At 36.9% G+C, this 15,826-nt stretch overlaps 2 protein-coding genes across 3 annotated transcripts in view; one reads left to right on the top strand and one right to left on the bottom strand.

Moving 5' to 3' along the window:
- Blimp-1 (PR domain zinc finger protein 1) overlaps positions 1-3,332 on the top strand; it is a 38,819-nt gene extending 35,487 nt beyond the window's left edge. For both annotated transcript variants that reach the window (XM_018444400.1, XM_018444401.1), the window contains exons 6-8: positions 94-2,001; positions 2,444-2,785; positions 3,014-3,332. In XM_018444400.1, coding sequence (XP_018299902.1) covers positions 94-2,001; positions 2,444-2,785; positions 3,014-3,174 — 2,411 coding nt within the window. In that variant the 3' untranslated portion in view covers positions 3,175-3,332. The remainder of the gene's footprint in view (positions 1-93; positions 2,002-2,443; positions 2,786-3,013) is intronic.
- A 6,741-nt stretch (positions 3,333-10,073) lies between these two features.
- LOC108720252 (protein FAM76A) lies at positions 10,074-15,218 on the bottom strand. Its single transcript, XM_018444148.1, has 7 exons — positions 14,830-15,218; positions 12,487-12,551; positions 12,183-12,396; positions 11,359-11,495; positions 10,946-11,189; positions 10,635-10,872; positions 10,074-10,476 (listed from the first exon to the last, which is right to left on the bottom strand). The coding sequence occupies exons 1-6, from the start codon at positions 14,923-14,925 to the stop codon at positions 10,639-10,641; spliced, it is 990 nt and encodes a 329-aa protein (XP_018299650.1). The 5' UTR covers positions 14,926-15,218; the 3' UTR covers positions 10,074-10,476; positions 10,635-10,638.
- Positions 15,219-15,826: the final 608 nt, after the last annotated feature.

Below are 15,826 nucleotides of genomic sequence, written 5' to 3'. Positions count from 1 at the left end.
ATGCTCTTCTTAATATTTCCTTAAATATTTATTACAGTATTTACTATTAAAGGGATATTTTTATACAATATATTCATTATCAATTATTTTCAGGACAACAAGTACAACAATCAACGCTACCAACGGAAATTTCGCCCGCCGTCGACGTGATATCGCCTTTGAAAGATCCATCAATCTACGAGAGGCGTCAGATGACACCAACAGATGGTTCTGTGAGGTCAGACGAGGGTTACCATTCAAATGGCTATCACGATGAGATTTTGACACCACCTGAAGAAAGCAGTGAATCCGATAGTGAGAACAACTACGTGTTGGATTTCAGTAAGAATGCCAAATCGTCAGTGTGCAACGATGAGATTCTGAAGCAGGACAATACCGCGGCGAAGAACGAATATAGGAAAGTTAAGATCAAAATTTCCAAGACTTACGGTAACTTCCAGGCGACAAAGGGCATAGCTGACGGCCCGACGAAAGATAAGGAGCAGGAGTTGTCCAGCCGAGCGGTCACTCCGGAACTCCAAAAGCCGGTATCACCCGTCATTCTACAGAAAAGCACGGTTCTATCGACCGTGACCGAGGATGAGATATCCGAGAAGAACATGAAACCTTTTTATGAACCGGAAGTCAAAGGTGGTAATCTACCGATGTCTGGCAGATCCGCCTACATAGCCAACCCCAGCAGTTCTATTCTAGAAAACATTCTACTACGTAACAGCACAGACAACAATAACAATAGCCACAACCATCATCACAATGGCGGCTCGCAACAACACCATCAACATCATCAGCTGCATCATCAGACTCACGTAGACTCAGTAACGCCGCCGCCCTCCAGTCCCACCGAAATGGCATATTCTTACAAAAAGTCTCATCGTTACGGAAACATTTTGCCCTGCAGTCCGGACTCTAGTTCGAATCTGCCCCTACAAACGGACTCGTGCGTGAACTCGACCAGCGGCAACGGTGGTGCGTTATCTAGCATGCAGAGTCCCACCGGTAATCTGCACTCCAGCACGGGAGGAGGGCTGCATTCGAGCACCGGTGGAAACAACGGCAGCTTACTGCCGCATCCGGGAAGTTTGCACTCGTCTAGCAACGCCGGCGGCGGCATACATTCCAGCACGAGCGTACTCTCATCTAGCGCGATGCTAACGTCTACCAGCCCGCATTCGGCATCCACAACGGCAAACGGTTGTCTGCCCAAGCGGAAGACCAAATCGCCCTCGCCATCGTCAAGTCAGAACGGCGTATCTACCCCAACAACGATCCTTTACTCCGGCAGCTCCGGGACTGCTGGATGTCAGATCGAGTCCGTCAGTCCAGTTTACCCGAACTCCGCTGGCAGTAGCAATAGCAGTACCAGCAGTAATCAGAGCATCTCGCCGATTTCGCCGATTCAATCGCCCTCATCCTACAGTCCGTACGGTAGTCTGTACGGTCACCAGAATAGTTCGCTGCATCACAACATGGGTTCGTCGTTGTCTATCAACTGCACCGCCTATTCGCCCACGCCGAGCGGCAATGTCGTTTACGAGAGGACGACGGATAGCAGACGGCTAGAGGCCACCAGTAGTGGCGGTCATCAATTGCCCACCTCATCAACTATGCAAATTGATGGCAACCAAGCGTTAATCACTGGCACGCACAATCTTCATCTCGGCCATCATCCGGGTCTTACCATTCATCCAAACTCCTCGTCATCTCTCAACAGATACTCACCGGCGAGTTTATCACCGGACGATCACGGTTGTTCCCAGAGCGGCTCCCTCAGCCCCAATTCCCAGGGCTCGAGGGGTTACAGATCGCTGCCTTATCCGCTCAAGAAAAAAGACGGCAAGATGCATTACGAGTGCAACGTCTGTTGCAAAACCTTTGGTCAGCTATCAAATCTCAAGGTACACCTAAGGACACATTCTGGCGAAAGACCCTTCAAATGCAACGTTTGTACCAAAAGCTTCACACAACTCGCGCATCTCCAGAAGCATCATCTCGTGCATACCGGTAAGCTAATACGAGTATTAATCTTGATGTAAATCGAAATAATCCGAAGTAATAAAGTGATATCTCCAGCTTTTTATGAAATGTTCACTTTGTAGAGCTTAATTTATTTATTTAAGATTTAATTTATATATTACTCTTTAAACTTTTTTATTAATAATTACTTTCCGTTTTCGTATATCCCTTGTGTACAAAACTCTAACAGACATTATATTGCGAATCGTAATATCATATAACGTTATAACTGAATAACTAATTAATATATACATAATAAAAATTCTCGATTCTTTTCTTTACATCCGAATGCAACATTTCCTAAATACAAAGGAGATAACAATTGTCATGATAGATACAACTTGCTTAATCATCAAGAGTTCGATCAAGATATTGTCTACCGCCAAATGTTTTAGATAATATATTTGTACATTTTTATCAAATACTATAGGTGAAAAGCCGCATCAATGCGAGATATGCAAAAAGAGGTTCAGCTCAACCTCGAACCTAAAGACCCACCTTAGACTGCACTCTGGTCAAAAGCCGTACGCCTGCGACCTTTGCCCCGCCAAGTTTACCCAATTCGTTCATTTGAAACTGCACAAGAGGTTACATACAAACGAACGACCCTACACCTGCCAAGGTTGCGATAAAAAATACATTAGCGCGAGCGGCCTCAGAACTCACTGGAAGACAACGAGCTGCAGACCAAATAACATCGAGGACGAGCTCGCGCTCGCCGCGGCCGTGGGTTCGCCGACGTATTACGAGTACGGCCCTGATATGAATGTTGGTAAGTACGAACTCTCGATAAGTCAAAGTAAAGGAACTATTTATATGCACGTTGCTAAGATAATCGTAAAGAAAATTCATTAAAACATTCACAATATATTAATTGGCAAGTTTGTTGACATATTTAGAATGTCGGAAAGAATTGATCGATTATTCAAAAGCGAAATAAACACGCTAGGCATTAGATAAGGAGATAAGGATAACGCTGGATGAGCAATGATTCTTGCAGGAAATATACCCAAGGAATGCGAGTTGGAGCACATTGATAATTACGACAGGCATGGATCGACACATGGCCCGCACTCCACGTCCCTCCACAACCTGGAAAATTCCGTGGGTCGGCCGAGCGTCATAGAAACGTCCCAACCACACATTATCGAGTGTACATAAGTACATCACAATGTTACATAAATACATAAGTCACATGATGGGGTATGAGCCCCCTTCTGTTCGAATGCAAAATGCAATCGTGGAAACGTAAGAGAGTTGCTCGCGACAGAAAAGAGAATGGACATGGGAGCTTTCCTTCTCTGGAATGGCAGTAAAGAACAGAGCTTTTGCAAATAGTGTCGCACGAGAAATATTCGCAAGCTCTTCTTTTTAATTTCGATGAAATATTATGGTGGATTTTTAAAACGATAAAATAATTTTCATAGATTTCTCTATTAATATTTTCTTTCATAATCTAATTTGAGAATTAAATTTTTCTATTAGGTGTACAAAAAAGTTCTGAGCTTTTTTTTGTAAAATTCAATCTTTATTCAAAAACAAACGAAAAAATATTAATCAGCGAAATATTCTCCGTTTGCATCAACGACCTTTTGCTATATTTCGGGTAGCTTACGAATTCCTTGACGATAGAAACTCACCGGCTTCGAAGCGATAAAGTCATCAATGCATTTTCATATTTCTTCTAATCTCACGAAATGTGTATCAGCCAAATGATGCTGCAGCGACCGGAATAGGTAGTAATCGGAAGGCGCCATGTCTGGGCTATACGCCGCGTGCGGAAGAAGTTCCCAGCCTAACGCAAAGATATGGTCCTGAGTCGCTTTCGCAACATGTGGTCGAGCATTGTCATGAAGCAAGATCACTTTACGACGTCCTTGGCCAGTAAATGGCCTCTTTTCTTCTAATGCATCGCTCAAATTGATCAATTGTTGTTGGTAGCGGTCTGCCGTGATTGTTTCACCCGGTTGTAACAACTCGTAGTACAACACACCTTTCCAATCCCACCAGATACAGAGTGTGAGAAAACCTTCTTGGCGTGGATATTGGGCTTTGGCGTCGATGTCGAAGGTTGACCAGGATCAACCCATGATTTTCTACGTTTAGGGTTATCATAAAGAATCCACTTTTCATCGCCTGTAATGATTTTGTGCAGAAAATCTTTTTTCCGGAACTTTGAAAGCAAAGTGAGTGTCACGCCGTCGATTTTTGTTGTCTTCGGACAATTCATGCGGAATCCATCTGCCTTCCTTTTGAACCTTTCCCATCGTACGTAATCGTACGGAAATGGCTTGCTGCGTAACGCTAAGCTGTTTGCGCAGAGTTTATATCCAGCAATGCTTGCAATTCGTCCGTTTCAATCTTTTCAGGGCGTCCAGCACGCGATTCATATTTAAGACTGAAATCTCCTTGGCGAAACTTTTGATACCATCTTTTACATGTAGCATGACTTACAGCGTTCTCTCCATATGCAGCACAAATCATTGCAGTGGCTTCAGCAGCATTTTTCTTCAGATGAAACGCGAAGTGGACGGAAAATCGAATATGCTCTTTTGTTATTGCCATCGTGAACACTACTGATTTTTGAGATTATGTGCATCAAACGCCAAACCGTATGGCATTTTAGAAGGCCAAATGTTAACGCTTTAAAACCGCAAAAGGGCGGGAAGATATATAAAATTTAAATTGTTATTTCGGTTGTATGAAATCTAAAGCTCAGAACTTTTTTGTACACCAATATAATTGTATATCCTGGAAATCAAAAATATATAATACTAAAATAATATGAAATAATATATTTAAAAATTTTATTTATTTTATTTTTCATTACTTTTATTATTATTAATTGTTATAATTTTGATGTTGAATTTTATTAGAATAACTTTGGAAGTTAAATTTGAATGATATTAGAAATAAAGAAAATATTCCAGGCTTTAATTATTTAATTTAATTTATTTTTCTTCGATCATATTTCATCAAAATTTGAGACGATTAATGAATAATTTCTCAAAAAATAATGAGAAATTATTAATTAATCCGTAAAATGATCGATCATCGTTAATTGCACAATAGAAGTTTAATCGATTGATCAACAACCGCCTAATTTTTTAACGGACACTTTGAACTTTGTTGTTTTAATACCGAAGACGATATGAAAAAAAGGGAAGATGGATTTTTTCTAGAAAAGCTGACGAAGTTCTGTCTAGAAACGCGCATAAAGTTCCTTCCTTGTAAATTATCCTTGTAAATACTCGTTTCTATATTTTTTCTATCGTAGCGTTATCAACGAAAGAGAGAATGGTGTTCAAAATAATTAGGTTTAATTGCTTAATAAGATCGTAATACTGCCATTTCAAGAGAAATAGAAAGAACAGTCGCATAAGCAACGGTACCAAAATCGGGTTTCTCAATTACTCTTCCACAATGCATTTTGGAATTGCACGTCGAAGACACACCGTGACGATACAATGAATTTCCAATGACACAAATAGATAAAAAATAGCACTTTAAAGTGGTGCAAACGAAATTGAAAAAAAAATTTACTTTGGCCGCAAAAAATAGTAAATATATGGCTAAAAATGCCAATTTTGGCACATTTAATTTTTCGGAACCCTTGTTAAGTCAATTTCGCGGCCAGATTCGTTTTCAGCGGTTCAACAAAAGTCCATCGGTAAACACTTCGTTTATTCAGGTTGCAAAAAAGGTCCATTTTTTATAATTGTAATTTAGCAAGATTTTACTACATGTATACTTTCAGAAGATTGCAATGATCACGGCGTTAATTACATTGCAAAAATTTAAATGTATTACAGGTATAATTCTTAAAACGAAATTTCGTGCGGTCTTCGACGTGCTAAAATTGTAGGCCCGTGTGTAAAATGGCGGATTTTGTCGGCACCCGTCATAATTAATGTTCGCGTAATAGCGAACGCTCAACAACAAGGAGCAACAACAAGTAGACTCGAACAATTAGTGACGACACGACTGCAACTATACGAGACCTGTACCTGTATATATATTAATATTATTATTATTTCTTATTCGATAATTTAAAAAGAAGTAATATAAGGAGCTCTAATTTATGAATACCTTTATACATATAAATATATATACCTATATATGTGTATATACATCCGTGTGTACACATGTATATGCGTATGTGTACTTGCGTGTATACGCACATACATGCGTGCATACCGTCGTCATCCGTTGGCGGACGGTAGACTGCGCTTTACGTTAACTTTTGCGAAGTAAATTTTATATTAGAGATTTCATTAATGATATTAATTTATTGACGCATGTGTAAAAAGACGTTGAAACTGTCGACGTGCGCTTCTATTATACTCGTGCGACTCGTGTTTTGAACACGATCGGCACACAACTTTGTTAGCACTTTGAAAGTGTCCTTTTCTTTTAGCATTCCTAAGAAATTCTAGATTTACGAGATTAATATTTATCAAAATTTTACGTCGAGAATTTCGTATAGCGTAATTATGATCACAGTGTAATTATGATAACGAGATTTGGCTCTTCTCGGATTTTAATCGCGATAAAAGTTATATGTGAATCGTGCACTGAAATTTTTAATCGCGCTTATTATTTGCATATTTTTCGGTTCTCGATAAATATTATACTATATACGTATTTATAATGTTACTGTCTTTATTAGCATCCATGCTAATATCTATTTATTTGCATGTAATTTTTATTTATTTCAGCTATGCTGAATCTTTCTTTAACGTCCATTAATTTAAAGAAAAATATATTTTGGATAAATTATAAGTTTTGATCGCGAAAAAAAATATTTCTTTATATTTTCATCGTACGTTTCGATGAAAATATTTATAGCTTTAAATGATCAAAATTTGAAGGTAGAGAGGACAATCGTCTGTATAAATCAGAAATTATGATAGTAAATCTAGTCAAAATGTCTTGAAAAAAATACTAGTGCAATTGCGACGTTTCTTAAGAAAAATATGTATTTCGAAGTCGAATAAAATCTTCGCGGCAATGATTATCAAATATTGCGTGCGCGAATCGATTCTTCGATCACATTGTGCTTCCTATACATAGCACAAGAAAGTAAAAGTTAGAATTAACGAATCGTCGAAAATGCTATTCTTCTTTCTCGCAGCTTCCATTAATTTTATGCAAATTCGGCGAATTCATAACTTCCATTAATGCTAAGCTAGGTCGAACGAGTTAATTCTAAGCGCAGCTTACCGTACGTAGTGCGAAACAATTCACTTCTTACTGAGGGACGACTCTAAGGTTTCGTCGTCGCAAAACACGGGGAGACGAGAGAATTTTTTAACAATACGATACAAATTTTTAAACGAACGATAAGAATTTTTAAACGAGATCGAGAACCTCCGAGTCGTCGTTCTGTAAAAATAATTAATCTAAAGGACGTATCGCAGACTGATATACACATGGCTATCGAGCGTTTGTGAGATTTTAAAGAGTAACGTGCATCGCGATACGATTCCGTGCGAAGCGAGAGAGAAAGGGAAAAAGAGCGAAAGAGAGTGAGAGAGTGCGAGAGCGAGAGAGTGTGCGATTTTCAAGAATGCAGGAGTGTGTTACATCATCGTTTCTAAATTTCGGCTTCCTTCGCAAGATCCTTCGAGGCTTCGGTTCCGCAAAAATCTCCCCTCGCGTCCGACGTTGCGACGCTAAACAATTTTGAATCCAAAGAAATCCGTTTTTAGCTGAATCCTTTCAGGACGTAGCGGGCATACGCGATCACCCATATTCACCATTCACCCTTATGCCGAAACCGCGGTGCTCGCGTGCGAGATCTTTACGAAACTGATGACCCTCGTTTCTCCATACTCCGAAAATTACCTATTACCCTCATACTATTCACTACCTGCCCGCCGGGAACCGAACGAAAAGTTCTTCCTCGACTGTCCCGGCAATTATACCGTAATAAGTTTAACGAGCGTTCAAACTGGACTCGCAAACGATGTATCGTAGATTCACAAGGCCTTTACACTGATTTGTTGATACCCTTTAATAACCAGGCAACGTGGACGACTCGCGGGCATTCTACGGGATGTCGAGTAGTGAAAAAGTATCTGTACAACATAACGTATGCTACAGCGATAGTATGCTAGAGATTACATTCCAGGAACTCCTCGAATGTTGTATGAGGAATTTGTGCTCGTGTTCTCGGTGTCAGTCTGTAAGACGTCCATCTTATAGAATGACACTGAAAGCGCAAGAGATGAAAGACGAAATAGAAGCGACCTAGGAAACATTTTTATTCGAAAATGGTTACACAATAATATCGCATCGCAAGCAATAATGAAAATTCCTTTGGTGATATCGGTCGCGATTCCTGGTGACGTTCTTCACGACCGAGTGTCATTCTGTATATTGTCTCGATTCCCCGCCTTGCCTGTATTTTGAGAACACTATTACAAATAACGAAGTTAAAACGGAGCTAGAGGAGAAACTTAGGCGCTTAGGACTTTGAAAAGCTAATAACGAGACATTGAGAATGAGAGAAGAGGGAGCAGCACACGGCACAGCGCGTAAAAAGGCAAACGGTGAAGACCATGTAAATATATACGCTGAAAGTAGTGAAATAACGAGAGGAAGCGACAAGCGAGAGCGATTAATCGCCTCAAAAACAAACAAGCAATATTTAGTTCTTATCATCTCGTAATAATTAAACGATAACGATCCAACTGTACCGTGCACGCACGCACACGCGCGCGTACGCGTGCACGCGCTCGTACGTATTTAAACGACTATAAATTAAATGTTAATTATCCTTACACTTCGTATACATATATAAATATATATATATATATATAGTGAAATTGTTACGCATTTATTATCATTATAATTATTGAATAGGTAATGCTCAATTAGCATTTGTTTCTTAAAATAAAGAATAAATATATGGCTGTTGGATATTTATATGCACATATCACTACCATACCTACACATCTTGTTATATAAAATCTGATATTATTATAATGATACTTGAAGTGACACAGAAATCATGTTCAATAACGATCACACACGAGGGGGAAAAAAATAACCAACGACTTGAATATGGACATCAACTGGATATATGGAACCATAGGACAATAAGTTTTTCAGCTTTTATTGTAAATTGATCTACAGATCATTGTTTCCTGATTCAATATCATTTACATCATCATAAATAATAAAATGCCACACCTATACGCTGTCACTTATTGTTTCCACATGAGTCTACAATCAATCCGAGTTTGCCTCAAAGTTTCCACAATAAATTTGCATTGCTTCATGGCAAAAAGAAAGATTTAATTTGTGTTATTTAAATTTCACTAGTCTTTTGCTATAAAAATCGGTACCTTCGGCGAACAAATCGCACAAAACTGGTAGTCGCCGAAAAGTAAAAAAGGAAGAAAGCTACACTGTTAGAAATTTTATTATGAATTGAAGTAACATGTAAAGAAAGCTTGTGGTTATGAAGTAACTGAAAAGTAATGAAATGATTTAACTGAAAATTAAATTACACTAAATTACACTTAATAACACTAAAATACACATTGTAATGAATGTATGCATTAAATTTCATGCAAATCCACATAAGATTTTATGGAAAGTACATTAAATTTCATAAAATTTTAGGAAAAGTAGATTAAATTTCATGTACATATACTTTTACACAAATATACTTTTCAGTTAGAAATACATAAAAATGTAATGTAATTAAATTTAATGTTATGTTATAAAAATTAGGGATGCACCGGATATCTGAAAAGTATCTAGTATCCGGTATTATCCGGCACTTTTACTATCCGACCGAATAGTCAAATATCATTAGTATCCGGAGATATATTCGGGGTTGAAATTTTATATCATTAAATTATTGATTTGTTATTATACAAATGTTTTAGAAATAAGTATGTATATTCATAATGCCATATTAATATCTCATACATTGTTGCAAAATAATATTTTCTTTACAGCCTTTTTTTCTTTTTTTTTTAGAAGAGACAGTTTCCCGAAATCCGGTCGGATATCCGGAAAATGTCGGATATCCGACTCGAAGAAATTGCCTTCTCGGATATCCGACTGGATACCGGATATTCGTGTTACATTCTATCCAGATATCTGATATCCGGTATCCGGTAATTTTATGATCCGATCCCTAATAAAAATAAATTCAACTTGTCTAACTTAAAAAGTATACGAAATTTCATAATATTTTTAACAGTGTATCTTTAAATTATCATGTATAAGTTTTACACTCGCGTAATCGATCTCCCCTAAACGGAGATGCTAGTACGATCTTTCTTGGATGCGTATTGAGAGAATAATATATATTCCTATAGTAATTAGAAAAATAATACAATTTTGCCTTGTTAATGAAAACAATTAACTATATGCATAGATGCATAATCACATGATTTACACGGGTATAATCATTTGAGTATGTTGTCACAGCTAACCAATTCTCTGGAAACAATACGGAAAAAAGGAACTTTTCATTTATAAACGATTTCAGAGGACGAAATTTCATTCATATATTTCGTAAATCGCAATCGCGATTTTGTTTAATACGTTATTAAAATGCGAACATCCTGAAGACGACGATGGAAATCAAATATACCTACTTTATCAAGGTACGGGGCTGTCTGTTCCACTCCCACTGTTGGTCCCAGCTTCCGTCTTGGTAGCAGCCACCCTATCACCTCGCTTGGACGTTTTCGATAATGATGCTACTTCTTTCAATAAACTAGATATCTTGTGCTGCATGTTAGAGATTTTTGTCTCGTACTCTTTCTCCGATGCTTTCATCTTATTGCGAAGTTCCGTCTCGGACGTAAAGTTTTTTGCCTTGAGTTCAGTGATCTGTAATCAAAATGTCAGTCATGTATGTATCTGTTTTATCGTTTATTCAAAAACTTCTGGAAAATCTACTCACTTGTCTATCTTTTGCTAATAATTGGCTTTCTTTTATGCTGATTTGCTTTTGAAGATTCGCTATCTTCTCTTTGAGTTGTGTAACCGCTACCACGTGATCCGAACTGTTCGGATCGTGAGGATCGTGCACGCCGACCATTCGCGCTGCTTTTGCAGGAATGGGACCATTTGTGTCTCCACCTTCTGATTGTGGCGGCAACTTTGTCACATCGACTCTGTGCGGTCTTTTATTGTGGCCCTTCAGTCTACGAGAAAAATGTGAGATATGTAATTGAGAAATTCGAATAAAATTTAAAACGTGTGTTTAATATTACACCTCGCATGAAACATGTTTCGAGAAATTGTGGTGTACATACAATATTAAAGCTACCGAGCACAGAGTTACCTTGTGATATTACGAATTTGCATAATTACTTTTGTTCTTTGTGCTTCGCGGCCCGCTGTTGCGCCAATTTCATATGCGCTCTTCTTTCTGCATTCGATTGCTTTGTCCTCGCCAACGCTCGTTTATACGACAGTGTACACAGCCAACATAATAACTTGCCATCTACCTAAAAACCAAAACATCACCGTAACCGATTAAGTAGCATTGCAATAGAGTAGATTCATTACCATGTACCAACAAGAGAGCTAGGTCTTAGTTGTAGAAATTATACTTGATGCTTATTCGCTCTCTAAAAAAAGAAAAGAAGTCGTGACAGGAAGTCAAATATATGGACTCGGAAAATGTAAATATTGTAGCAAATCAGAATACACAGCTACTATCGATTATTCAGAACAACAAGGATCACAAAGTATTGTATTTACAGTCTTTTATGAAAGAATATGTGTATTTTTATATAACTCACTAAAAATTTATCACATATTTTGTCTTATGCATAATCTTTTCATAGAACATATTTGTTATTTAAAGAACACCTCGAGCATTAAAATCTAAAAAATCTAAAAAATCTAAAAAATAAGAATAAAAATGTAATCACATTACAGTAATTCATAGAATACGAGATTTAGGAAATGTAAGTTATGTATTCATATGTATTTTCAGAGGAGTGGGAGCGAGTTATTCAAAGCATATAAGCAAAAAAAAAGAAAAATGATATTAGAGGAAGAAGATAATAGATTTCAATATAAAATCTGGTTTTTTTATATATATATATATTATACAGCTAGAAATGGTCCTTTTCGAATATTGAAAGTTAGGAGTATATTGTCTTTGCAGCACATTGTCTTTGCGTTACCTTCTTATCTTCATCCTGTCTATCAAAGGCACACTTCTGCTTGCATTGCTCGCACGTAACCGGCGGTCCATAACGTTTTTCCGAATTTGTACACCGTTGGCATTTGCTACCGATAAACGCAGCAATGGTATTGCAGTACTCGCAAGCCGATGGCTTACCATAGGATTTTACATTTTGCTCACATTTTTTACATATGGTGCTTGTGTTACCCTTTCTGTGAAAGTAATTGAAGCAATACAATAATATTTATTCCATTTTATTAGCAATTTTTATAAGAACAAAAGTGATTTGTTTTCACACTTACATGGTTTGCTGGAATTCTGACCTACAGTATGTACATTTTACTACGGGAAAGGCTCCTCTGCATTCCTATATGAACAATTTTTTTTCTTAAATATTACTAGAAATATAATATTGCTAATTTATCAAGTATTTCTATTTTAACCCTGTGGGTGAATCATTGTTTTTCACCAACGTCGCGTGAACCGCGAGTCATTTATGCCAGCATCTAATAAGTCAGTTGTGTAAAATCGGCAAAAAATTTCTTTTATTGTTTTATATCTCTACTTCAAATTATAAATTGTTTTAAACTCAGATATATTGTTTGTTTAGCAAAATACATAGGGAAATTTGACTGTTCCTTGAAAAACTCACGGTTCGCACGCAGAGTTAATTTTTCATATTCTTTTAACAATATCTTTGTCAGCTTTTTTGCACTTATTTACAATATAAAGAAATATTTAAACAAAGATAATAATTTATAAGAAAATAAATTAATACTATAAGATAATAATTTATAAAAAAAAATTAGCAAAAGAATCTAAAAATTTATTTTCAAGCTTTATTTCTTAAATTTTTTGAACAATATTAAATGAAAATTGACCGAAAAATGTTCAATACAAATATGCGAACAAGATCACATTTGATCAAAACAGATTTTGATGTCTATTATTTTGTGTAAATTTTATAATTTCCACAAATCAATCAATTATTTATAAATCTTGAAATACAGTCTTAAGTTGAAGCTGGACTATTACAATTGAATTAACTTGAATATCATAAATTAAATTGACAAATAATTTAATATTACTGCAGTTGTGGATAATTTTCTCACAGATTAAAATCAAAACAATTAACATTGAAAATGATCTCGTTAAAAGTAGCAACGTTTGTTTATTGACTAAATATAATTATCATTAGCTCTTTCCTTTTTATATTGTGATTAAAGAATTTATTGCCATGATGTCCAGCAAAATCTGGCTAGTCAATTTAAGGATAATTTCAGGTAAAAATCCTGGTTTTTCCAGGATTTATCCATCGATTAATTTTCATTATTTAATTGATTTTCATCGATTCGCGCAATATTATGTGCTTTGTATTCAAATTAGTATCCGGGGTAACCCCAGATCTACAATAGGTGTTTTAAGCCTTAAGCCGTAAGAAATGGGTGAATCACAGTCGATTATTCTCCTCGAATTCGACTGTAATTGGTCAATTTCTTACGGCTTAAGGCTTAAAATACCTATTGTAGATTCAAATTAGGATCCGGACTAAACCAGGCATTAGGTAGTCTTAAGAAATTACGAACCAATCAGAGGGCCGTATTAGTGTCTTAAGACACCCTTGAAATAAGAACGAACTATGAATACCGCCCTAAGGCGTTGTCTACAATATGCGAAGTAAGCTTGGTTTAAGAAGTAAGAGTAAGAAATTGACCAATCACAGTCGATTGTGAAAAGAATAATCGACTGTGATTGGTCAATTTCTTACTCTTCTTAAGCCAAGCTTACTACTGCATTGTAGACGGGCCATAAGAGAGAACTTATATCCTGCAAACAACTTTGTTTATTTCTTTCTTTTTTCACGCTCTCATTTTACAACACACTGTTGTAAAATATCATTAAACTATCATTTTCCAACTTACCGACATCAAAAAACTTTGAAAAAAAATAATAAAAAAACGAAACTTGAGCGATAATTTTCCTTGTCGGAATATACTCTACACATGAAAATACAAATTTACAAAATTACAAGAAACTCGGAGTGTGCGGCATCATACTGAACATTTATCAATTCCAGTATAATTCCAGGATCCAAGGATATTCGAGGATCGCTGAACACCATGATTGCAAAAAATATCATCTTAAAAATTCAAATTGTCCCCCTCCCCTGTTTCAGTTTATTTGAATTGAACTGGAAATTGTAAAATTTGTACAAAATATTATTATAAAGACTCGCTTTGATCGAACACGGCCTTTTTCACTTATTTATGTTAAATTTCCTAATTCGAATAGTATTTTTTCGCAAGTAATTACGTTTTATAGAACAACGTAACAAAGAACTAAAAATATTCAAACATAAAGATAATACATAGTCTACTGAATCGTACTTGAAATTTCTTCACAGTTATGCACACATATACAACGTATTTACACAAAATTCACGTTTTTCAAACGCGACGGAAAATGTTATCGAAAAACAGAACTTCGCTCTTAAAGCACGTGATAGATTATTATATTCCGCAACGATTTCAATTTGACATAAGGAGTCTTCTAAAATTTTCTCAATGCATCGCGTTGATTCGAGAACAAGGGACCCTCGTGAACAGACGCTCGCGAAGAACAGATATAGCACGCGGTGTACGTACCTTGCACAACTGTTGTCCGGGTGAAAGGTCCTCGAAAGGATGCCTGGAGAAACACCGGGAGCATGCGAAGAGCGCCTGCACATTGTTAGCGCTCATCTTCGGCGACTTCCCCGCGATCGGGTTAGGACGCGGCTAGCAGATATGTGTACCGGAACAACGGAGCAACGGGGAGAGGCAGTTCGCAGCGAGGAGACGCGATATCGAAAACAAGAGAAAGACGGTGAGAATGTCACAATGCGCGACACCCACGATACAAAACGAGAAAACACGAATAAACGTAAAAATCGACAATGACAATGCGTAGCACGATTATCTTAATTGCGATTATACTCCGAAACCGGTTATTGTACGTTTACGTAGCCATCTGCGACTGTCTGCGACCGCTACGACGGAGCATTATGGCCGACCGTAGCCGGCAGAGGTGGCCGTCCGAGGGCGCCACCGTTCCCGAACATTTGCCTGCTGCACACTGGACGCGATGAACGATGAGCGACGAGCGATATCCAATGAGAGCTCTGTTTTACACCGTCACGTGAGAAAAAGCAGAGCTTTCATTGGATATCGCTCGTCACTCATCGCTCATCGCGTACGGCGTGAAGTAAGCAAATTTATATTGGCAGAGAGGGTTTCTCTGTGATATTAGTTTTGCGGATAAGTATATGTAGATAAAACTAAATAATACTCGATATTTATTTAAAACTTTGATTTTAATGTTCTCTATCGTCCGGATTTAATTATCGATAGAAATGATAATTGTAGAGAAAAAAATTGTAATTTTGTGACACTATATATCTTATTACATATTTTTATATTTAACTTTGCTAATTTCATGCATAGTCAACTTGCAAAAAGTAACATGGCTCCTTCCTCCTATCATTCTGAAATAATGCGTCATAATATGTATACATAATGTAAGAGAAAAGAAATTTATGCAGAATTAGTGAAATATTATACAAGTAAGAAAAATATCTATCGTTCACGTAAAACATAAATATTT

This window comes from Mycetomoellerius zeteki, unplaced genomic scaffold (genome assembly GCF_001594055.1).
Source record: "Mycetomoellerius zeteki isolate Tzet28-1 unplaced genomic scaffold, Tzet1.0 scaffold149, whole genome shotgun sequence".
Taxonomy (NCBI): Eukaryota; Metazoa; Arthropoda; class Insecta; order Hymenoptera; family Formicidae; genus Mycetomoellerius; species Mycetomoellerius zeteki.
Note: the sequence above shows the minus strand (reverse complement) of the source record. Positions and strands in the feature narration are given on the sequence as shown.